General features: G+C 35.8%; 1 protein-coding gene across 2 annotated transcripts; it reads left to right on the top strand.

The window, feature by feature from the left end:
* The first annotated feature begins 395 nt into the window (after nt 1-395).
* LOC109061463 (zinc finger FYVE domain-containing protein 21-like) lies at nt 396-7,487 on the top strand. 2 transcript variants are annotated; one of them, XM_042737469.1, is made up of 8 exons: nt 396-629; nt 1,917-1,967; nt 3,136-3,304; nt 3,802-3,877; nt 4,079-4,170; nt 5,587-5,637; nt 6,022-6,152; nt 6,787-7,487. In XM_042737469.1, the coding sequence occupies exons 1-8, from the start codon at nt 411-413 to the stop codon at nt 6,820-6,822; spliced, it is 825 nt and encodes a 274-aa protein (XP_042593403.1). In that variant the 5' UTR covers nt 396-410; the 3' UTR covers nt 6,823-7,487. The 2 variants fall into 2 exon arrangements, with proteins under 2 accessions (XP_042593403.1, XP_042593404.1); XM_042737470.1 differs by lacking the exon at nt 5,587-5,637.
* Nucleotides 7,488-26,071: the final 18,584 nt, after the last annotated feature.

Genomic DNA, 26,071 nt, shown 5'->3' on the forward strand with positions numbered 1-26,071 from the left:
TTATTGTTGTCGTTGTTAATAATAATAATAACCAATTAAAAAAAAAAATATTATTAATAATAATAATAAAAAAATGAAGAGGACTCTTATTATAAAATCAGGGACTTTTATACTTTCGCTGTATGTGGGTGCCGTCAACTTTGTAAATCACAGTTACCGATATATATTTTTAAGGCATTTCTAAAATAAAACATTTGTTTTAAGTATTGGCTTATTTGAATGTTTCACTTAGCTTTAATCTGATGCATTTTGGCATTCAGTTTTTTTTTTTTTTTTTTTTTTTTTTTTTAAATAATATTTTTTAGGGTTTTTTTGGATACTTTAGATGCACAAACACTGATAGGATTTAGGAAAAATTGTGTATAGTTAGATGCTAATATTTAAGCTATTATTGTTATTATTCTAGCGAGATGAAGGACTCTTATGCTGAAGGTGTGTCTGTGTGGCTGGTGGTGCTGCTGATGTCTCTACTGTTCTTCAGCTGCGCACTCATAAACACAAACATGTCCGCGGTGCCTGACGGCAAAAAGCTCGTCCGGAGCCCGAGCGGACTCCGCATGCTACCGGAGAACGGCGCTTTCAACAGTCCGTTCTCCCTGGACGAGCCGCAGTGGGTTCCGGACAAAGAGGTAGTAAATACTGATCATAGATTATGGCTATGATGATGCTGTGGTTGGTCTGTCTCTGTCTTTGGGCGTTGTTTGCTTAATGCACTAAGAGCTAGTGGAAAATATTTTTGTAAGTTTCTCAGATGGTGTTATAAACAAACAAACAAAAAAGATTACCAGACTTGTATCTTTGGAACAGATTTGATCGCAGATGCATGTAAATGAATGCATAACTGTGGTTTTTAGAATGTGTATATGAGCGAACATCCCCGACTATGGGCAACCACAGTCTAAACTCTTCATATGGTTAAATGTTTAATATTTGGGGCGTTTGTCATGAAACAAACTTTGTGCAATGTTTCTGTATGGCGGAAAAGCGACTGTCAAATATTAGGTCACGCCCACTTGTTAATAATATTCGGATGTATGCAAAAACCGCTTACGCACAAATGCATAAATAATCTTACATAGTATATTTTGAATTTTTTTTTTTTTTTTTTTTTGGTCATCGACTCGCCCTTATGTCGTTCCAAACCTGTATGACTTTCGTTCTCCTGTTGAACACAAAAGAACATTTTTTTTGAAGGATGTTGGTAACCAAGCAGTTACTGATAGCCATGGATACTATGAAAGTCAATGGCCAATTTTCTCATACTTTTTTACCCTTCAAATCAAAGTTTGTAATGTTGTGATTAAACAAAGATTAAGTCAAGACGTTTTAAGAAATCCCTGTGGGAAAATACTCACAGAACCAAGGCTGCTTAAAAGGTGGACATGCACTGTTGACCTCATTATTGTGATACATATTAAGTTTTACCATGCTTTACATGGGTTTAGCAAACAATTTACCACACTAAATGTGTATGTGTATTTTAATGTTTATTCTGGTGAAGTACCTTGCCCCACAGATCTCTACTGTAAGCACACTACTGTAAACTTTAAGATGAGTCAAATCTTTTGTATTTTGATCTTTGAGGGAGGAGCACAAAGGTGTACTATATTATGTAAGCATGTTAATCAGTTACACAGCTGCTAATGGTATTTAGGGCTGTGTTGGCAAGAATATGTATTAAATGCTTAGACATCAAAATGTGATCAGACCTGAACTGTTTTTTCTTCTTCTGTATTTAAACAGTTTGTTCTGGGTTGCTGCGGTTGGTGTCAGATGACTTTACCAAAACGGATGTTTTGCCACAACTTTCTTATGAAATGTTATTGACTTGTGCAACATATATAGAGTTATAAATGTGTTTGATTTTTCTTATATTTGCGTTATAAAGGTTATTTTTCATTCTTGTCCTCTCTTAGTGCCCCAGATGTATGCAGTGTGACACTAAGTTTGACTTCATCACCAGGAAGGTAAGCTGACCCTTCATGTGTCAGGAGTAATTTCAAGTGACAAGTCCCCGTTGAATTTAAAGTTGACAAGTGGCTGTATTGTTGCTCATAAGTGGCCTTACATCTGGATGTCCTAGTTTTATTGATGGTCTTTGTGTGTAACTTTTGAAAATCTGATAACAAATGGGATATATTGATGGAAAAATAGCATTTCACATTTGTCATTTGACAATTTGAATTGAAGAAAAAAAAAAACATATTTATATTTGTATATGTCTGTATGTGAGTTTCCCTCATTTTGGTAATTGCTTCATTTTGTCACTGTTCATTCAGTTTTGTCACATCCCTACAATAACTGCTGAGAAATGTAATTGATTGACTTCTACCAGCTTCAGATGTTGCTTCAAATCTGTGTGTATGTGTGAATGGCCCTTTTTGAATCTCTTCCTTAAGCTTTAGCAGTTTTTTTTTATTGTTTTTTTAATGTCTTTGTTTTAAGTTTTGCAGTAATATGCCATTGCAAGTTTCCTTCCTGTTTCCTTTTGTCTCTTTTTTTGCTTCCCTGTTCTTCCTGACTTTGTTATGTGTCTGAATCTCTGTCTTTGTGGTTATATGATTTAGGGTAAGGGCTTAATTCAATCCATAAAAAAAAAAAAAAAAAAAAAAAAGAATTCACATACATCAAATTGTAAAATCCCCTTTCCTCAGAGATAACACTTTACACATCTTACCAAGTAACTTTATAACTATATCAACTACCAATCATTAGAGTATTAGTAGACCATGATATAAAATTTCTCATACTGTAATTTGATTTATTATGATTATAACTGTAATTTAGATTTTGGTCATATCACTTATTTATGATTGATAAAGGGATAGTTCACCAAGAAATAACAATTCTCTCATCATTTACTCACCTTCATGTTGTTCCAAAACTGTATGAGTTTTTTTTCTTCTATTAAGCGCAAAAGAAGTTATTTTGAAGAATGTCGGTTACTGAACAGTTGACTGTAGCCATTGCCTTCCATAGTAATTTTTTTGTTATGAGAAAGTGATGACAGAATTTTCATTTTGGGTGAACTATCCTATGCTATGTTTAATGCTTTATTATTCTGTACTGTAGCAGTTGTGTTTGATTGAATTGTGTTGGATTTAAAGCACTAAGTGTTTCTTCTGTGTATGTCAGCATCACTGTCGGCGCTGCGGTCGGTGTTTCTGTGATAAATGCTGCAGTCAGAAGGTGGCTCTTCCCAGGATGTGTTTTGTGGATCCGGTGAGGCAGTGTGCGGAGTGCAGCCTCATCTCACAGAAAGAAGTGGAGTTTTACGACAAACAGCTTAAAGTGCTCACTGCCGGTGGGTTGAACAAACACACACTCAAATGCTTTTAACTTGAAACCACTGACACACTTATACCCACTTTTCCATTCGCATACTCATTAAAGTTTATGATGTTGCTAAGTAAAGGCCATGGAGAGTGTATGAATGTTACGTAATTTAGTTTAGTGTACACTGACTTAAAGAGTTATCCTTTACCTGAGACTCAACTAAACTGCTGCTGGAAACAGAATTTAGTCACTGTGTTTGCCTAGAAATGCCTGATATATTAGTACTATTTATAGATTTTCACTTTTTTTTTATATTTAACAGACTCTTCCCATATTGAATATTAATTTTGCATGCTCATTTTGCCCAATTTTATGCATGCCTATTTTATCTGCATACATTGATGTTTGAAGATGTTTATTAATGCAGTGTAATGATCTCTTTTATTGATGTAGAAGATGTTTTCAAATACATTAATAAGTCTTTCCACCCACAACCTTACAGCCTTTTATAACCTTGCATTGTAGGAGGAACTTTCCTGGTCAGAGTGGATTCCTCAGAGAAATCAGAGACCATGGTCTGCCGTTTGTCCAATAATCACAGGTATGCATGTAAGAACCCACAAATGTACCTCTTTAAATGTGACCTATCCTGTCTTGAATCTCTTCTCTTCTCTTCTCTTCTCTTCTCTTCTCTTCTCTTCTCTTCTCTTCTCTTCTCTTCTCTTCTCTTCTCTTCTCTTCTCTTCTCTTCTCTTCTCTTCTCTTCTCTTCTCTTCTCTTCTCTTCTCTTCTTTTCTTTCAGATATCTCTTCCTAGATGGTGAGAGTCATTTTGAAGTGGAGCTCTCTCGTATTTCCAGTATGCAGGTGTTGACTGAGGGCTCAACCCCAGGAGGTGAGGCTCTATGTGGACAAACGTTTCACAGCAATACAACATTTTTTTTTTTTACTATTCTCTTGACAATAGCCAAATGTAATGACAAGATCAAGAGCAAAAACACATTTGCTAGCACTGACTACACAGTTGTTGATGCTAAAAAACCTCTCTGAAAAGTTACATTGCATTACTTGTATGCATCTGATCAATGCTTTTATACAAAGCTACCTAAACTACTGTTAAAAAGGTCAGTATAATTTTTTTAAATACTTTGAAAGAATCACCATGCTAGCCAAAGCTGCATTTGCTGCATCTAAAATACAGTCCGAACAGATTATCTAAAATAACTGTTTTCTATTTGAATGTATTTAAAAATATATATATATTCCTGTGACGCAATGCTGAATATTGAATGATTTCAAACTGAAATCATTCTAATATGCTGATTTGCCACTCAAGAAACATTTGTGATTAGTATAAATGTTGAAAACAGTGCTGCTTAATATTTTTGTGGAAGCTTTTAAATTTAAATGAATCAATTTAAAAGCACTGCTGCTAAACAGTAAATCCAGGTAGACTTATTAGTTGTCCTCAATAATCTAGATGGTTGTTGTTGGAATTGGCGAGTACTAAGTTTGTCTGGGAAACACACTGCCCACTTTTATAGAGCATCATTAAGTCTTCCTATTAGATTGTCATAAATTACTTATAATGGACATGTTTTCCGGGTGGATTCCAGATGCTCAGAACTTCCTGTAATACTAATCAATAAAGACTTTTACTGCCTCGATTCTGTTTCAGAAGAAAGCGAGGTTTCAGCATGAATCTGGTCTTGGGGTTTGTTTTTAAATATAAATTCTTGCATGTAGATATAAAGGAATATATAATATTATGAGCTGAGATTTATTTTGTTAATACAGTATGTTATATGGAAATATGACTTGATCTAATACTGATAATATGATACAGAGAGATTCTTTGAAAGCTTCACATATGACACTTTAATCTTCAGATACTCACATGAATATACAATTGCTTCATTGATTTCTGCTTTAACTGAATGCTGATGGCTATTAACATTACACTGTAGAACTGAGTGATCTTAACAATTCTATGCAACTGACATATACACAATATCCAGTAGCCCCAGTAGTTTTTCTTGGACACTTAAGAATGTCACTGCATTAAACATAAAATATCAAACATTTCTCTGAAATAACTTTCAGGTGATTTTTAATGAATGTATGAAGTCAGTTCACCTTAAATTCACACATAAATGCCATTTATTTAGATATTTTGTAATTACATGTTACCTGACTTCAAAAACATCTTATATAAGCTTCTTATGATGCATACATACACTTGAATACACTATATTTCTTTCCTTTTAATGTTCTCTTCTTTTCTTTAATTTCCTGGTTATCTTCTGCATTGAGAAAGATATATGCTCGTACACGAGCTTGCTGGACAGTCAAATATCTGAAGGTCAGATGCCCTCTATATCTCTCTTTTATTTTTTATTTTTCCTCATCTAAAATACAGTATATGCCATTTAGTTTGTTTTCCTTGTTGTTCCCTTCATATGATGTAAGTAACCTCGCATGCACTCATTTCCTGTGACATGGCTGTAAGTAAAAGTGTCCTTGCAAGGCAGTCTCATGAACGCTGCATATGCATGTTTATTGTGATGGTCCCTCAGACTTCTGGTGTTCAAGACATCATGTTATTCATGGTTTACCCATCATTTATGTTTGCTGGAGATATTACAGTTGCACTTAAGCACCATGTTACTGTCGCATTATGTGAATCACATCTGATAAACCCAAATCTTTGTGTACACCCTACCACTGACCTTTGACCTGTTTTTAGGGGGTTCTCTTCGAGCCAGCGGCATGATGCTTCAATACAAGCCACCAGGATCTCAGAACTTACAGCAGCTCCACATGGACACTGCCGATGACAAGCGCATCGCATCTGCCTGGCTTGCAGCCATGCATAAAGTAGGTGTGAATAAAGGAGTGCACTGTATTTAAAATATATAAAAGTGACAAAGCGACAAAGTGACGTGACATACAGCCAAGTATGGTGACCCATACTCAGAATTTGTGTTCTGCATTTAACCCATCCAAGTGCACACACGCAGCAGTGAACACACACAGCAGTGAACACACACCCGGAGCAGTATATATATATATTTACTGAAATCCCAATCAGAGATGCCTTTGAAATATTTGCAGTAATTGCATTTATTATGTAATTAAGTTTAATTTTATATTCCTAGCAAAATCACTGTGAATATATTCCAAATATTATAATATAATTAAATAAGTCTCTAAAAAAAAAACAAAAAAAAACATTGCCTTAAATAAGTCAATTTAAGGCAAGTCAGCCATATGTATATTCTGTTTAAATAGGAAGAAAATCTCAAACTGTTTGTTAAAATTATTTTTAAATAATACATTTCAAATCAGCAGTGAAACCTGATAATAACAGTATCATAGCAGTGGTAATATTAATCAGCACAATATCTTCCATGCATTATTCTGTCCCTGGTATCACACAGCCCTAGTCATAACTAAGAGAGGATTCCTCGTTATAACATAATATTATGTTTTCTATTCCGTTTGTCTCTAGGCTGCCAAATTGTTGTATGAATCAAGGGACCAGTGAAATGACACAGTGCTGGTGACAGAGAGGGATGGACAGAACAAAACGGAGGAGAGAGAAAGAGATCAAAACCAAGTATTGTGTGTCATTCAGTCTTACATGTACTCTAAGATGCTTGTATGATTTCTATTCAATCTTTTGCTTCTATTCCCTGTCGAGACAGACTAGATTTACTTACAACCTCTCTGTCTGTGCCAAGGGGAGGACCAAGTTTTCCGACGACTCTCGTGCAATATGGACCTGTATGATAATATATAAACACCATTTAACAGATGCTTTAAGTGTAGTCTCACCTATCTAAATTTTGTAAACAAAATATATTTTGTCAGATATTCTTATTTTAACACAAAATGCTGTGTATCTACTTTTTACTGCCCAAGTATTTACAATATGTAATGTTTTTTTTCTTCTTTCTTAACATATTTGAAGCACTTTTGAAATTGTTTTCACTACACTACACTACAGAATGATGTTTCAGGAATTCATTTGTTAGTAATGTGTGTGTGTCTGCAGAGCAAGATTTCCCTTTTTTTTTTTTTTTTTTGAAAACTGAAATTAGAGCAGCCAGATTGCCTTGACTTATATTAAACTTACTTTGTTCTAGGTCATCAGGTTTTGTTTGCTAGTTTTCAATTTTCAATGTACACCAAATAAACATCTTCAGTCCACGACTGACCATTTTTTTGTCTGTGCTAAATTGCTTAGTTTTTAATTCAAGTTTAGTAATCTGCTAAAAGTACGTTAGAAAATGATCTTGCTTAGTACAGTACTCATGCATTCTTGAAATCTCAAAGTACTAGATATTAACATTTTGTATAAATATTCATCTGATGCATACATATTTTTATGTGTGTGAAAAATTACAAATTTAATTTTTGTTTGTGATGCAGAAACAACCTCTGCGACAGATGGCAGGTTTCATTCTTCCTTCTCACAGGGCTGCAGAGAAATCATCTCTGTTCTCATGATGGACTGCTGCTGCCCTCTTGTGTCCCGTACACAATAGACCAGAAACTGAAGCTAACAAGTACAAGAACGCTTATCATATTACCACAAACACTTTTATGCTTTTCCATGTTTATACATTAAAGATGAAGAGTTCAACTTTTAACAACCTAGCAACAACTTACATACAGCAATGGCACAGTGACAGAAATTACACCGAAATTCATCTTTAAGTGTCTTATCACCAGATTTACATATTTATTTAATTATTATGCCTTTAATAAATAAATAAATGCAAAGTGTGATTTATTTCTTTGGGTGTAAAGGCGTGGATAATGACTACGTTTTTTAGTGTTTCCTATGCATATTTTTATTTATTTATTTTTGTCTAGGAATGTATTTATTTAATAAATTAAATGGAAAATGTCACTGCTATTCTGACCCACCTGATGAGTGTCTAGAGAATGAAGCTTCCCACTTCTTGAAGATCAGGAATATAAACCAGTAGATCAGAAAATAACCTGGTATGAGCACTATCTTGAAATTTCCTCATCCAACGTATAACCTGAAAACACACATATAAGGTGAATAAATGAATGATGAATCACTAGCTGTGACAACACTTTAAGTATAAGTTACCTGTGACAAGAAGTGACAGAGGTTCACTCTCAGACAAGAATTTTTACTATTGTCCTTTGACCACCTAATTTGGAAAAAACTAAATTAGGTATAAAATTCCATAAAGAATTTGGGTTCAGAGTAAAACGTATAATCCAATTAATTTTAAAGATGTTATTTAGAAATCAAGAAAGTTCAGTCCTCCTGATTCATATAGCCTATTCATTATTGTAGATTTCCTAATGTAATGCGTTGTGTTCCAGAAAACTAAACAAAGCGGTATCAGCAGTTTACACATCTCCTTAGAAACACTGAGAGAAGTAGCTGCATAGACTAATTTTGACAGTCCCTCTCCTTTGCTAAGGGATAAATCCATTAAAAGTCAATCATTAAACTTTACCTTGGTCTTCTAAAGAATAGATTCAAAGTTCATCTTACACCTAGATTTTTGATCTTTTGTGATAACAATCCCCACGTATGTTACAGAATCCTTCACTGGAATATTAGCAGTTTGTTGTAACTCACAATCTTTAAAGGATAACACTTCACATTTATTGATGTTTAAACAAAGGCCAGAGGCTTTAGAAAAGGCCTCTATTACTTCAAGAGCAATTGGGACCTGATGATGACTTTCAAAAATAAAAACTAGTATCATCTGCTAGTTGGGATATGATAATATCCCTACCCTGCTACAGATATACATTTTAAGTGGCTTGATCTAGCAAAGGGTTATTACAAGTTTCGGAAAGGTTTTTTTTTTTTCTTTTCGATTCATGACGTAATGAAGGGTGGAACTCCTTATATGGGCACTTCTCTACATCGACTGGAGCAAGAGCAAGAGCTCACTCCACAGGACTCGTTCGGGAAGAATGTCTCCAAAGAAGAGCAGTTTTTGGTTGTAAGGGAAAGATAACTTTGTTCAGCTTCCCAAAGAACCCAGCGTTACATGAACAGTGCATGCAGTTTGTTTTTCGGGGCAGCAACGGAGTTTCACTTGTGTGTTTGGGGACGAACGTTTTATAAACGAGGCCCAAGTCTACTTTGGATATGCACATCGTTTGATACTGAAAGATGGAGCGGTCCCAGCTATAACATATCCCGGCCATGATTCGGAACTGTGTAGACAGTAAGTGAATTAAATGAACTGCATCAAATGTCTCTGTTTTGGCGCTCTCAAGTGCTCGTCACTCTTTAGCTCCGCCCACGTCGCACCGGCTGTTTTCGGACAGAATCAGAAAGCTGTATCTTTCTTTTATACAGGTCCTTCTCAAAAAATTAGCATATTGTGATAAAAGTTCATTATTTTCCATAATGTAATGATAAAAATTAAACTTTCATATATTTTAGATTCATTGCACACCAACTGAAATATTTCAGGTCTTTTATTGTTTTAATACTGATGATTTTGGCATACAGCTCATGAAAACCCAAAATTTCCTATCTCAAAAAATTAGCATATTTCATCCGACCAATAAAAAGAAAAGTGGTTTTTAATACAAAAAAAGTGAACCTTCAAATAATTATGTTCAGTTATGCACTCAATACTTGGTCGGGAATCCTTTTGCAGAAATGACTGCTTCAATGCGGCGTGGCATGGAGGCAATCAGCCTGTGGCACTGCTGAGGTGTTATGGAGGCCCAGGATGCTTCGATAGCGGCCTTAAGCTCATCCAGAGTGTTGGGTCTTGCGTCTCTCAACTTTCTCTTCACAATATCCCACAGATTCTCTATGGGAGTCAGGTCGGGAGAGTTGGCAGGCCAATTGAGCACAGTAATACCATGGTCAGTAAACCATTTACCAGTGGTTTGGGAACTGTGAGCAGGTGCCAGGTCGTGCTGAAAAACGAAATCTTCATCTCCATAAAGCTTTTCAGCAGATGGAAGCATGAAGTGCTCCAAAATCTCCTGATAGCTAGCTGCATTGACCCTGCCCTTGATAAAACACAGTGGACCAACACCAGCAGCTGACATGGCACCCCAGACCATCACTGACTGTGGGTACTTGACACCGGACTTCAGGCATTTTGGCATTTCCTTCTCCCCAGTCTTCCTCCAGACTCTGGCACCTTGATTTCCGAATGACATGCAAAATTTTGCTTTCATCTGAAAAAAGTACTTTGGACCACTGAGCAAAACAGTCCAGTGCTGCTTCTCTGTAGCCCAGGTCAGGTGCTTCTGCCGCTGTTTCTGGTTCAAAAGCACACGCCTGTGCACGGTGGCTCTGGATGTTTCTACTCCAGACTCAGTCCACTGCTTCCGCAGGTCCCCCAGGTCTGGAATCGGTCCTTCTCCACAATCTTCCTCAGGGTCCGGTCACTTCTTCTCGTTGTGCAGCGTTTTTTGCCACACTTTTTCCTTCCCACAGACTTCCCACTGAGGTGCCTTGATACAGCACTCTGGGAACAGCCTATTCGTTCAGAAATTTCTTTCTGTGTCTTCAATGATGGCCTTCTGGACAGCAGTCAGGTCGGCAGTCTTACCCATGATTGCGGTTTTGAGTAATGAACCAGGCTGGGAGTTTTTAAAAGCCTCAGGAATCTTTTGCAGGTGTTTAGAGTTAATGAGTTGATTCAGATGATTAGGTTAATAGATCGTTTAGAGAACCTTTTCATGATATGCTAATTTTTTGAGATTGCAAATTTTGCATGTCATTCGGAAATCAAGGTGCCAGAGTCTGGAGGAAGACTGGGGAGAAGGAAATGCCAAAATGCCTGAAGTCCAGTGTCAAGTACCCCACAGTCAGTGATGGTCTGGGGTGCCATGTCAGCTGCTGGTGTTGGTCCACTGTGTTTTATCAAGGGCAGGGTCAATGCAGCTAGCTATCAGGAGATTTTGGAGCACTTCATGCTTCCATCTGCTGAAAAGCTTTATGGAGATGAAGATTTCGTTTTTCAGCACGACCTGGCACCTGCTCACAGTTCCCAAACCACTGGTAAATGGTTTACTTGACCATGGTATTACTGTGCTCAATTGGCCTGCCAACTCTCCTGACCTGAACCCCATAGAGAATCTGTGGGATATTGTGAAGAGAAAGTTGAGAGACGCAAGACCCAACACTCTGGATGAGCTTAAGGCCGCTATTGAAGCATCCTGGGCCTCCATAACACCTCAGCAGTGCCACAGGCTGATTGCCTCCATGCTCCCACGCCGCATTGAAGCAGTCATTTCTGCAAAAGGATTCCCGACCAAGTATTGAGTGCATAACTGAACATAATTATTTGAAGGTTGACTTTTTTTGTTATTAAAACACTTTTCTTTTATTGGTCGGATGAAATATGCTAATTTTTTGAGATAGGAATTTTGGGTTTTCATGAGCTGTATGCCAAAATCATCAGTATTTAAAACAATAAAAGACCTGAAATATTTCAGTTGGTGTGCAATGAATCTAAAATATATGAAAGTTTAATTTTATCATTACATTATAAATAATGAACTTTTATCACAATATGCTAATTTTTTGAGAAGGACCTGTAATTATGATAAAACTAAGGACTTTTTGGAGATATGAAGGATGCAATACTACTCAAGATTAACATGACAGACACACTGACAGGAGTGGAGAAAGAGATGCTGGGCTTTCGTCAGGAGCTCAGAAGAGAGAATGTGAAATGCTTAGTACTTTCAAATGGATAAGGACAACAACAGGAAACATGTTAGTATTATTATAGAAAAGAGGCCTGGGAAATGACTTTGGGCACTTGAAAGTTTGCCAAATCTGCAATAAAATGCCATTATTACAACTGAGGGTTCTATTGATTTCGTTTGAGGGTGTTTAGCACCCTCTAGCACCCCTGTAGAATCGGGCTGTGAGGGACTGAAGTATAGATTGTTCTCTTCCCATTGTTCAGCAGACAAAAGGTCTTTCTGAAGAAGTAGAAAAAAAAATCTGTAGACAAAACTCCATAAAACTGTTTTGAAAGTTGTGAAAATTACATGATCTAGAACCTTTATACACTGTGTGCCATTGTAAGTCAAGTCCTCAGTCTACTTTAGTTAAAGGGGTCATATGATGTTGCTAAAAAGAACATTATTTCGTGTATTTGGTGTAATGAAATGTGTTTATGTGATTTAAGGTTAAAAAAACACATTATTTAATACTTAATATACATTATTGTTTCTCCTCTATGCCCCGCCTTTCTGAAACGCGTCGATTTTTACAAAGCTCATCGGTCTGAAAAGTGAGGTGTGCTCTGATTGGCCAGCTTTCCAATGCTTTGTGATTGGCTGAACACCTCAAGCGTGTGACGGAAATGTTACGCCCCTTACCATACTGTGATGCCGTGTCCCAGCACGACCAGACAAAAACATTAAAACCCATTACAAACGAGGCATTTATTGTATCCAGTGGGGACATAATTACTGATTATAATGACTTATACTGTCTTTTTATGTGCCAAGTTGATGCATTTCCTCAGCGACCAGCCCAGATCAGCTCCAGGCGGATATCATCCTCATTTGGAAGGCCAAACAAAGTAGTTTCGCTTTCACAACAAAACACACAGTGTCTCCACAACATGGCGGCGGCAGGAACAGCAAGAATAAAAGTTACGCCTTCTTTCTTTGCGTGAACATTTGGGTGACGTTATGCAAATCTTCCCACATCGTGGAGGCGGAGTGTATAGAAAGAATTTTAGTTGCGGCTTCTTTCTTTCTTTAGTCTTTGCAACTTTACAGATCTTCTTTATGCACCAAGAGACACTCCAAAGAGAAAGGAAAAATTGAAATCGCATCATATGACCCCTTTAAATTCAATATGGCATCTAAACTAATTAATGTCTGTTTACCATGATCCTTTTTCTGGTGATGGGCTGTTGCTTCCCTCTTGTGTTCACTTGACAGCAGAACAAGACATTCATTCTTTAATTGGCCAAGAAAAAAACAAGACATTGCACTATTACAGCTCTTCTAACACTAATACAGATATTGTAAATGTCAATTGTAAATTCATTTGGTTTTCATAAAATAACAAATGGGCCACCATTGTGGACAGTCATGTGCAGTGGAACATTTGGGACAAGCAAAATAACAATTTTTATTTAACTAGTAACTGGTCCCAACCTGTTTTAATACAGTCTATGGTCCCAACATTGAGATTACGTGACATACTGTTTAAATTACTGCAATTTGCTAACTTTTTTTTGTAGTCTGGTATTATTTTTTTTGGGATAGTAGATAATATTGTGGTATTTTATATTATTATTATGGGGAATGTTTTTGTTTTTCAAAATCAAATGTTTCTGAAGCGCGCTCTTTTGTCTTGCTTAAAGGGATACTCCACCACAAAATGAAAATTTTGTCATTAATCACTTACCCCCATGTCGTTCCAAACCCATAAAAGCTTCGTTCGTCTTTGGAACACAATTTAAGATATTTTGGTTGAAAACCGGGAGGCTTGAGACTGTCCCATAGACTGCCAAGTAAATAACAGTGTCAAGGTCCATACAACATTTAAAGATTTAGTGTGAGTAGTATGTCTGCTGTCAGTGGTTCAACCGTAACATTATGAAGCGACGAGAATACTTTGTGCAAGCGAAGAAAACAAAAATAACGACTTTATTCAACAATTCCTTTGTCAACAGTCTCCTCTGTGTCTCTCCATATCACCATATGCTCTTCTGTATCAGCCACGCCACAAGGATGCACTGTTTTCTTTCAAATCAAAGCTAAATACATGTAGAAACAGCGCATCCTTGTGGCGCGGCTGATACAGAAGAGCATATGGTGATGTGGAGAGACACAGAGGAGTCATTATTTTTGTTTTCTTTGCTTACAAAAAGTATTCTCGTTGCTTCATAACATTACAGTTGAACCACTGATGGCAGATGGACTATTCTGACGATGTCTTTCATACTTTTATGGATCTTGACACTGTTATTTACTTGGCAGTCTATGGACAGTCACAAGCATCCCGGTTTTCATCCAAAATATCTTAAACTGTGTTCTGAAGACAAACAAAGCTTTTACGGGTTTGGAACGACATGGGGGTAAGTGATTAATGACAACATTTTCATTTTACGGTGGCGTATCCCTTTACTCATGAAAAATATTAGAAAATAAATTAAAAATTTAAAGGTCACTTGCATCTGTGTTCAGTGAAATGAATTTGTTTGGCTTCACTGTATTGGTCACACACTTTAATGCGCAGACCTGCAGATTATCTTTAGATCATGGTCAGGAAATAAATGCAGCTGTAATGGAAAATAGTTTTTTGAATGAACAGTAGAGGAGAGTCAAGTTCCATGAAATCCACCAGTGTGCAGAATGCACTTTGTGTCTCTCTGCTGCCCTCTTGAGGAATGTAACAAAATAAGCCTTAAGATGCAGTTATTTTTAAATATAAATAAACATATCTTTACTGTTACTGATTCATCTCACAGGCTATCTCTCTGTACTTCCCTGTACTGTACTGTTCTATCCAATAAAGAAAAGAAAAAATATTTATTTTAGGCATAGATACATTTATATTTTATATTTAAATATTTATATTTTATAAAATAATAATAATAATAATAATAATAATTATTATTATTATTATTTTATGTTTTCAGGTCATTTATGTGTCTCGCTTTATTTCTGTTTTAGGTCCAGATCTATAAGTTTTCAAAAATAAATTAAAACTCCAATTCATAAACATGAATTAAATTTAAAAATGCCTTTTTAAAAACCTTTTTGAAAATAATATTGAATCTGTTTTTGTTGATCTGTTTTAACAGATGAAACCAACATGAATACAATGAACTGCATTTTAAACAACATTTTATTTAAAAAAAATATATATATTTTTTTCATCATCTCAGACACCTTTGTTTCACTGACCAGACAATTTTTCGTGTTTTTTTCTTTTCAAAAGCCGAACTTCTTTTGCAGAACTTCACCCCCCTTCTATTTGTCATTTTGGTCCTTCTACTCTCTCTCTCTCTCTCTCTCTCTCTCTCTCTCCCTCCCTCCCTCCATCCCTGGCCTAGATGCCTGGATTCTACCACTCTCTATGGCTGTTTGTTCCTCAAGGGATCTTATTAGAAAACACTCATGTATTATAGCACCTGTTAAAACCCTCACTGTGCTCTCTCATAACCTTGGCACTGCTGTAGAAATGGCCTCTACTTTTATCAGCTTAATAGTTACCAGCAGGGCAAGGAGTTAAACACACACACACACAAACAAACTTTAAACTATTTAATATAATCAAAATAACTCACAAAAACTATTTCCATCACATCAAAGACAAAAAAAAAGCATGTTATACCATGTTGGTACAATGAGAAAGTTAACTTCAGAGTTTTGTTTGATGCACAAGAGCAGAGCTTTAAATTCATATCAGATCAGGATATATTAGATTATACCAAATCAAACCACATATTTTCCAAAATTTGCATAATTTATTTTCCATGATTGCTTGAAAAGTGTAATTGTGCTGTCATTCTTTAAAATAAATGCCCCTTGATATCGTGTTATATGCTGAAATTACATTTGCACACTTTTAAATGTGACTAAAGTGTCTCAAAAGTATTCTTTTTTTTGTAAATATATTTATACAGGCTGTGTACTCGATCTATCCACTAAACACCCTTCTCTCTTATTACTTTAAACATAACCAGTCCACTTTTCATCCCTAATCTGGCTTTGTGCAGCTACTGCAGTATTGTTTATAGACATAATTCCTTGAGTGAAATAAATGAAATTGATGGTGAAAGGCCACCAAGGCCCCCCACCTTCTCTCAATGAGGGGGGTGGCTGTTCCACACCTCTCATTTTGATGTATATTGCCCCAGCTTCAAATGAGCGCCTGGGCGATGTTTTATCTCCTGGAAATGTTCCATAATTCATCATTATCAGATCCAATTATGGGCAGCAAAGCACAATGCAATATCCCTCTACATAAGCTAGAACAAATAAACACCCCCATCAACCCATATTCTTTTCCTGGCTCTATATTTTCTTCTTCGGCTCTCTCTCTCTGCAGCTCTTTTGCTCTCTAGCACTGATTAATAAATGTAATTAAATTAAGGCGTGAAACACATTCATAACAGGAGTCTAGTTGTGATTACCACAAGCAGTATTCAATCTTTGTGCAATAAAGTAGAACCCATGAAGACTTAATTAGACACAAACATGTTTACAAGCAGCCATTTGCAGGGTGATGGCCCCGCCCACTTAATCACATGAGAATTTCATGATTTCGGTAATAATAGAAACAAGATAAAGATGAGATACAAGGAACTATTCTTTAGAGATTAAAGTCAGGGACTGTTTACTGCAGTCTAGATGACAGAGTGTTTTCACAGGCAGAGATGGCCTTATTATTGGGAAATACCAGTTCTACTATTGGAGAAAGTGTAATGGTCAATTTGGATCATGTGAGCCTTGATAACCAATCACGTTACAGCCTAGGTGTCATTGAATTTCCATCAGAGTTGTGCGACAGACTGTTTGCTGATACCATAGAAATTATTGAGAAGTATCATAAACTGAATCCTGCGTGTCACAAAACTGTCTTATAAAATAGGGGTGTGCACATATAGTCGAATATTCGCTTTCTATTTGAAAAATAAAAACACTACTTGAATTTTACTTAATTTTACGTTACTTTTAATAGTTGAGTGAAAAGCAGCAAAACTGTTTGCCAGGAACCTCTTGAATTTAGACAATTCCAGTGATGAGTACTTTATTACAAATTGTAGCAGTTTTTAAAATACCAGTTATTAAAACACCAGAGGTTTGTAACTCTGTGGAATAAACTGGAGCTAGAGGAGGATTAGAGGATTGCTCTGAAAGGAACTTAATTGCATCACATTGCCATTTGGTTCACCAATCACTAAAACTCCAGAAAGATCACAGGATGCAGCCTTTTCTGCTCACCCAACCTTCCCCTATCTCTGATAAGGAGTGTGATTTGTGTTTCAGTGGTTCACATCAGCCTGCTGCAGTAAAAGTTTGATCTTAAATCAGTGGAAAACTGTATAGTTAACCGCACAGTATGGTCAGCCGTGACTTTGCCAGCTGATGGGGTATTTCCTGGATCAAAAGCTTTTCGTTCTCTCCGGTCTTTTTGCTCCATCTTCTTGCTTCGTAGCTGGAGGCATCACTCAATCAAGAGATGAGGGGCTGATACAGAACGTGTTCATGGCAAATCAAGGTCAGATGCAGGCTCTCGAAGGCAAAAATACAACACTTTCACAGATCAGCTAGAGAAGTAGTTCAACCAAATTATGAAACTTCTGTCAATATTATCTCAACCCCATTTTGTTTGCAAACTTTTTTTTTTTTACTATACAAGTCATAGTGACAGAGACAAAAACATGTGTGTATATATATATATATATATATATATATATATATATATATATATATATATATATATATAAACGAAGAAAACAGTTGTATTTGACTTGTGTTTTCTAAATACATTCAATAACTTAATGAGGTAACACTTTAGTATATGATACAATTGCTTATTAGCTTGCCTATTATTAACATATTGGCTGTTTATTAGTACTTATTCTGCACATATTCTGCATGACCATAATCTACATCCCTTATCCTACCCAATACCTAAATTTAACAACTACTTTACTAACTATTAAAGGGGTCATGTTGTGGAGTCGCTGTGTGTTTTGTTGTGAAAACGAAACTTTGTTTGGTCTTTCAAAAGAGGACACAACTAAAAATCAGTGGGTTAAGTTGTATTTACAACACTGTTCCAGAAAAGTTCAACCCAAATATTCAGCGCATTTTATGGAGGACGAGGACTGTTTCCTGAACCAGTAGCCTACGATGCTTCTGTGCACAAAAGCTGTTTCTATAATGTGGGCCAATTCCAACTCTGCAAGGACAGTCTGGTGCTTCTGACTCAGAGTTGTTTCTCTGCTCACAAATGCAGACATGGGTTTATGTTTATGCTCTGCGATGCACTGTGTAAAAAGACAGTATAAGTCATTATAATCAGTAATTATGTCCTCAATGGATGCAACAAATGCCTCATTTATAATGGGTTTTATTGGTTATGTATCATTGTGCTGGGACACAGCATCACAGTATGGTAAGGGGCTTAAAATTTCTATCTTATGCTTGAGGTATTCACCAAATCACAAATCACTGGATAGCTGGCCAATCAGAGCACACCTCACTTTTCAGACCGATGAGCTTTGTAAAAATCGACACGTTTCAGGAAGAAGGGGCATAGAGGAGCAACAATGATGTACAGTATGTGGAAAATAATGTGTTTTTTTTAACCTTAAACCGCACAAACACATTGCATTACACCAAATACACAAAATAATGTTCTTTTTAGCAACGTCATATGACCACTTTATTATTATTCTTGTTATGAGGTTTGTTGTGAGTGTCATAGTTAATGGTTTGTTAATAGCTAGAATTATACCTTAAAATAAAGTGTGAACCTTTATGAGATACAGACCCAAATTTAAACTGTTATTCACTGTAAATCCCCCTTCTCTTCATTCAGATTAAAATCGACTTTATCTTTCAAATCTCATTCTCTGCTCTGCATATTTGAACGACTATATTGTGTGCTACATGTGATATGTCAGCACTCAAGTTTAGAATGTTAACGAAGGAAAGGGAAGATTATTTGTGCTTAATGTCTTCAATTTCTTTGTTTTCCTCGCCCAAAGCTGTCATATGACTTCTGGAATACAATTGTATGGGCTACCTTTATGGTTCTTTTTTGTCCTTTATCAGCTTTGTCAGCTGTGATTTGTATTAGAAACTTATGCTACACACTTCCATGCTTCTTTTCTATTTGGGATACACACACTGGGTCTAAATTGTTTTATAGAGGTTTATTTTCAGGAGTGACTCTCATCCTGATTTAGCAGAATAGCACGATGCTGGAGATAAATGTATGGCTTGAGATGCAGGAGCGAGCGGTTGAATTTTGTGCAAGGTGTGACTCCATTTGTTTTAGTTGTTCAATAAGTTTTGGAATTGAAAAGTATCAGGTTAGACAATCTGCGGAATTACTTTTGTAAAGTTTTTTGGTTATGGGATGGGACGACGCGATTGTCAGCAAAGGTGCTGCTTGCCTCTGAATTCAGGTGTTATGGAGGTTGCACTGATATGTTGGAGACATTTTTAAAAGCTAAAGACCCCTGTTACTTTTTCCCAAATTCTCTCAGAGTTTGGTCTTTCTCTTTTCTTTACTTTCTCTCTCTCTCCCCCTCCCCTTACATATATATCATGTTCAGTTCTTTGAAAGAAATTTACAGTAGAGTACAGCAGCATAGATACAACAAAATAAAGGTGAAGTGTGAGTTATGTTCAAAGTTAAAATAAACAAATAAATAAATAATAAAAAGAGATTTGTCTGAGTTGGATAATTGCATCTTCTCAACAAAGTTATTTATTATAATAATAATTACTATTATATAATAAAATACTATTTCTATTAATAATTACTATTATATAATAAAATACTATTTTCTCAAGTTCATTTATAATAGTTTTACACTACCTTTCTTTTGCAGCCTTCCCAAGCATTTAACTCAAAATATTGAGTCCTGTGATTTCATTCATCTTCTAAATGTGGTGTCCAACACCTGTCTTTTTAACTAACAAACATTATCTCTGCGGTAAAGATGCTGATAAAAGATGTTTATCATTTATTACATGCGCTTGCTGATTATAATGATCCTAATATCAGTGATTGTTCCCTCTTTAATGACTCTCCCCTGTTGTTTTTCATCTTCTCCTGTCTATTAGTTTATGAATTCCTCACTGCAGCTTTACCAAACCACAAATCACCTCCTCTTTGTGCCCTGGTCTGCGTTTACTCAGGATGCGGGATTGATCCATAAAGCGATATGGTCATACAGCGTTTTTTCCCTCTTAACATAACACTAGATCAGAGCAATTATTTTGTGCTGCAGGTAGTTATGAAATATACATTCATGCCTTCTTGTACATAGAGATTATTGACGAATCTCACATAAACATGTCACAGTTCAACCCAAAATAAAAGGAAATGCATGAAGTGATATATTATTTAGAAAATGTAGCCCAGTTATAGGAGCATTAGGATTGATTGACTTATTTATGCATGGATTGTAACATTAATTTAATGACCTCATCTTCAATTTTCCTCATTATTGTGAGATGTCAGGATGTTTGTTTGAGGTTTTTTTTTTTTTTGTGATTTATTGATTTTAATTCTTTTTTCCATAAATATATTTCATATAATGAAAATTTGGTTATTTTGAAATGCATTGCAATGCATTAGAGTAATGAGGTGAAATATTCTTAATTCTGATTAAAATATGCTAAAAATAGGGGTATTTTTAAAATGTTAAATCTTTAGGCCTATATAATTATATTTATATAATTACAATTTATTTCACTTTATGTTAGATGTACTTGACAGATTTAGTGAGAAAGGCATGTGACCTTATTTTATTACAATTTGTATTAATAAAATACATTTAATATAATTACATTTATTTTGTGTATACGTGTATGACTCTACTATTCAGGAATAGTATTAAACATGATGTAGCATTATGCAGGGTTTCATGGATGTAGAGTATTTAGTAGAGACAGTAACCATAGAAACAAGGCCTTGTATTCCGGTTTTGTCATTTCTCATAACAATCTTTATATTATATACATTTGCATAATTCTGTTTTCAGAACTTTTGATTCTAACTTTTCCTAGAGTTTTGTTTCCAAGCTCTGTTTATCACACTTGACCTAGGTTTCATTCGGAACACCTTAGAAACCACCTAGCAATGCCAGAACAACTACCTAGCAACCACTATTTAAAATGTTCAAAGTATGAGAAATGTTCTTTTTCTATTTTTTTGTATCAAGATGGTCAGTTTAGGTCTGCAGTTGGACTTTATTTTATTTGATGCTGTTGTTCAAAATGTTAACTCTGAGCACAGTTTAAGGACAATTTCAGACTCAAGTCTAGGGAACATTTAAATCATTATAAACTTACACTCTGCATTGTCTGAAACAATCTATGACAAAGCAAAGGCTTCTACTGATAGAGCGATTCCAACACTGTCAGCATCCACTCTGTCATTTTCAAGAGATTCACCTTTTAACAAAAAAGTATGCTGTCTGTAAATATTCAGTCACTTAAACGTTCTGTGGGAACAGTGATCAATAGTGCATTAAAAATAGAATGAGTTTTTTTGCAGATCTCTCCAATTTCACTCCAGTTGTTCTGTGACAATTCAGAGAGTGTGATATTACCTGCCAGAGCGTTCAAGAATGCAGCACAAGGCCAGAAGCAGGTTCACGTTAAATAGCTGCACTCTTATGTTTTTCACAGCTCTTTGAATTTCAATTAATTCTAAAGCTCTTAATGGATCTGTCACTGCTGTTATATTCAAAGGCAGAAGAACAGAAAAGAAACCAAATGCTATCTTGTGGCCAGCCATGCTGGGGAGAAATGCAGCTTTCGTTCAGTTTTCCACCCTCCTTGTCCTTAATCTATTTCACAGCTTCATCTCAGAGTGACAGCAGAATGCTGAAATGAAGGCGTCTGATCGATTGCCTAGCAGAGATGCTCATGGTAAATAACAGCAGCTTAAAACGCCACTGACAGGAACCTGTTTAAAAAGCTATTAGACTTGTTTCCAACTCTTTCTGAAATAATACAATAGAGAAGAGAATGCGTAATGAAATAAGAGCTCTGTAACCCAATTGCGCTGCAGATCCAATCGCATTTATAAAGTCAACAGAGGTTCAGTGGATTCACAGAGCCTTTCTCTCTCTCTCCGAACTCTCCTTTTAATCTCCCTGAGTGATTCCAGAACGTTCTAGCGCACAATCCTCTGTGAGGAGGAACACGGTACTTTCTGACCCCTCCATCCCCTGCTATCTCTGTATCCTGAGGCCTCAATATATCCTAATAAATGTTGTGCTTGCACTGAATTACAGGCAATATCACTGCAACTTTTCTTCATTTTGACCACCATTACAGCAGTTCTAACTGGGGTCTTTGGTTTTCCCTGATCAAATCAGATGCCTCGTCAGCCCCCGGCCACAGAGAACCGACTCTGACATACTTCAAGTAAACACGGCACACTGTCAGAAACATCTAATATCCGTGTAAAACTCCTTAAAAATCAGCGCCGTGGGTGCAAACATTCGATTAAAAAGATGTTTTAACATAAATGAAAACATATTCAGCTGGTTAACAGTTGAGAGAGAAATCTCAGACTTTGGTGACACTTTGAAATGTGCATTATTGTTGGATAATCACAGATAACTGTACAAATGAGAGCAGTACCTTATAAATGGCACTTTAAATGTGTCATCTTTTTGATGTTAGAGTACTATATTATGTGAGCAGAAAGCCTATTTCTGCACTGATATACATTTTAAAATGGTCATGTATTCTGAAGAAACACATTTTGCAAGCAACAGATGAATAGCAAATGTTAGGAGAATACACAGCTGCATTGTCAATGGAGAAAGATGCATTTTGGCTGCTTTGAAGGTCCAAGTACCGCCCAAGAGGCCATGTGACTGACAGGTAAAGCAACCAATCACATTTTGTTTTGTGCCGCATCTTGTTTAGGAGCGTGGAAATATTCCCACAATAATAGACCGGTGTGTAAAACTCTTTGACATATTTTAAAGATCCTATGCGACAAACTTTAAATATTTTACATACTTTTGAAAATCCAGCATTTAGTTGATCCTGATAAGTGCTCATCTTCACAGTTGTAAACACAGTTTGTAAGATGGTGAAATTGTTTAATGCAGTAAGATGTGGATTGTAAAAATGTATGACTTTTTACAAAGTGTAAGTGTACTTTTTACAAAAATGTATTTTGACGACTTCTCGTGTGAGCAGAGTAAACAGATGTGTGTCTGCGCTTTTTTTTTTTTTTAATGAACAATCAAACTAATCTTACTGGATGTTTTCATAGTGCAATGAACTAAATGAACTCCTCATGATGTGGCCCTACATTTCAACAGGAGTTACTTTCTCAAATAAGATACCAAAAAGAGATATATGCTGTGTTCTGGCATTCCTTAGTAGATTGTCTCAGATTGTCTCGGTCCACTGTAATAACTGTAATCTGCCATTGATATGAAATATATAAAACGGTCATAGTGATAGCCAATTTTCACCTCTTGCTTTGTCTCTATGCTGACTGAGAGCTCTTTAGACGTAATCTGCCAGTGCCTGCTTCTGAAAAATGCCCCAGTAGGGTCTCTGTAGGTCTCGCGTCGCAACGAACGTTGGAAATTGCTTTCTGTCCATTGGAAACTGAGCAATTTACGCTGCTTGTTCCTCTGCCCCTCTGAGAAATTGTACTAATTTCACACCTTTCCTGAGTGAGTCTGCATCTTTCCTCAACATGCATCAACATAACTGTTCTCCATTACACAAGCACTTAAAGAGACAAGATTCTGAATGTACGGGAGTAAATTAGAGGTGAGAAAGAAATAATATGGCTCTTTGCCGCTTGATCCCACAGCATTTCTCAACACGTATCTGCAGCGACTCTCACAAGAAACCTTCAGTAGCTGTCTGATGTGTTTAATCAAAGGAGGTTGTGTTTGAAATGGCACTATGTGCTGCTGGGTTATTTACATTAATAAACCGCATACTTCTGAAACATTTTAGGTCACATTTGATGAAATCAGAACATCTAAGAATCAACTAGCCCCCACCAATGACCCTTGTAAATGTTTTAAGCATTGAATAAATTTATATATGAGTACAAGTCTACACTTAAAATGATAGTTCATCTAACAATAAAATTCTGTCAGTATTTGCTCACTTTCAAGTTGTTCTGCTGAAAACAAAAGAAGATAATTTGTATTCAGCAAAATGCAATACATTGATCGAAAGCGGCACTATTTATTTATTTTTTTACATTGTTCCAAAAAATTATATTTCAAATAAATGATGTTTGTGAACTTTCTATTTCTATTTATATAAAATATTAAGTAGCTACTGTTTTAACATTGATAATATTAAGAAATGTTTCCTGAGCAGCAAATCAGTATATCAGAATGATTTCTAAAGGATCATGTGCACTTGGGCTAACTTAATTTCATAATTTTTTTATGGAAAGTAATGCATTACATTATTTTTGCATTTCGTTTTGTACACCTTTGGCTGAAGGGAGTGCCTCTGCTTCTGTACCTCACTCCCAATTTCTCTCTACATGAGCAGGAGTTACTTTACTAGCTACTTAAAAAGGGATCTGATTATATACTTGCATTACCTGTAGTAGAATGTTCATGTGACACTATAGACTGCAGTAATGCTGCTGAAAATTCAGCTTTGCATCACAGGAAGAAATTACATTAGAAAGTAGTTATTTGAAATTGTAACAATATTTCTTTATATTTGTGTGTGTGTATTTTTGATCAAATAAATGAAGCCTTAAAAACATTAAAAAGTCGCACAGAACCGAAACTGGTAAGAATATATTATTTTTTTGCAGTTATTTCTACTTATGCACTTGGCTTTTATTTGACCTAAATTTAATATATCTTAGGTAATCTCTCTGAGTCTGGACTTCTGCAAGTTTTTCAAAGCCCTGAGAGACTGAGTGCGTCTCAGAGGGATATGATGATGGATAACCATCCATCAAAATGTAAATATTCATTACTCACCTAGCACAGAAGACTGTTACCATGACAGCACAGGGATGTAGGCTCTCCAAAAGCTAGTCTTGACAGCCTTGAAAGCCCACAAGTACTAATGCCAAATGAGAGATGTCAAGTGGGTACAGAATATTACACAAAGCCATCAGGTTGGCAGGGCAGATCCAGTGAAAGTTTGTATAATGTGAATTCACCAACCTTGTTCAAATGCAATGGCTCGTCTTTAACTTGAGATTCTTGCACACTAAAGCTGAAAGAAAGAGGCTTTTTATCACACAAAATGCATTGCTAAACGATCAAAACCTGCGAACCTGAAGGCATTTATGCAAACCCCAGTTACTGAACATACCAACAGTCATGTCTCAAGGGCTCTTCCAATACTGTAGGTGGTTTTGCTGTGCAGCCCACCATTAATATTCTTTGAGCTAGCATAGGAAAAAATGTGTTTTTAATGATTACTCCTGACATTATCAACAAAGCTAATTCTCATACAGTTTTATTTAACAAGGGTTAATTGAAAAAGAAACTAGGTTATTTGATTTGCCAGTGTGTTAGTTTCTTTGAAATATGTTTAGAGGTTTTGTGTTGACTTTGCTGCTAAAAATTAGTACATTTTGCTTTGTTTTCTGTCTGTGAAATAATCCATATGTATTCATTTTGAATGAGAAGAAATTCTGATCAAAAAAGCTTTGTCTGAAATCGCATACCTTCTAATAGTTCGTAGAATTTCTCCAGGTATTAAAAACTTTTTACTCAACCTTCCACAAATTATGGCCTTAAAGGGTGTTAAACTGGAGATTAAAGTCTAACAGTTAGTCAAAGCAATAAACATTGCATGCACTGAAAAAAAAAAAAAATCAATGAAAATTTTCTTTCCCTTTTCTTAAATTAAGATGATTTTTTTCTGAGCCGACTGGCAGATAGTGGGTCTTGTTTTAATCATAAACTCTTCATGTAGATACATTTCTCATAAAACAAGACTTCTCATGTTATTTTACTTCTCAAGTAAAAGTATCTTGATTTAAGAATCTTTAGACATTTACACTTGAAAACAAGCCTATTGTTTTATGACATACTAGTCTTATCACATAC

The sequence above is a fragment of the Cyprinus carpio genome, chromosome B13 (genome assembly GCF_018340385.1).
Source record: "Cyprinus carpio isolate SPL01 chromosome B13, ASM1834038v1, whole genome shotgun sequence".
Classification (NCBI taxonomy): Eukaryota; Metazoa; Chordata; class Actinopteri; order Cypriniformes; family Cyprinidae; genus Cyprinus; species Cyprinus carpio.

What these genes read in the sequence shown, in the direction of transcription:
- LOC109061463 (XM_042737469.1), top strand. Translation starts at nt 411, where the DNA reads ATGAAGGACTCTTATGCTGAAGGTGTGTCTGTGTGGCTGGTGGTGCTG. An exon ending in CGTTTGTCCAATAATCACAG is followed by an intron (nt 3,878 to 4,078) that starts GTATGCATGTAA and finishes CTTTTCTTTCAG; the next exon opens with ATATCTCTTCCTAGATGGTG. An exon ending in TGAGGGCTCAACCCCAGGAG is followed by an intron (nt 4,171 to 5,586) that starts GTGAGGCTCTAT and finishes TCTTCTGCATTG; the next exon opens with AGAAAGATATATGCTCGTAC.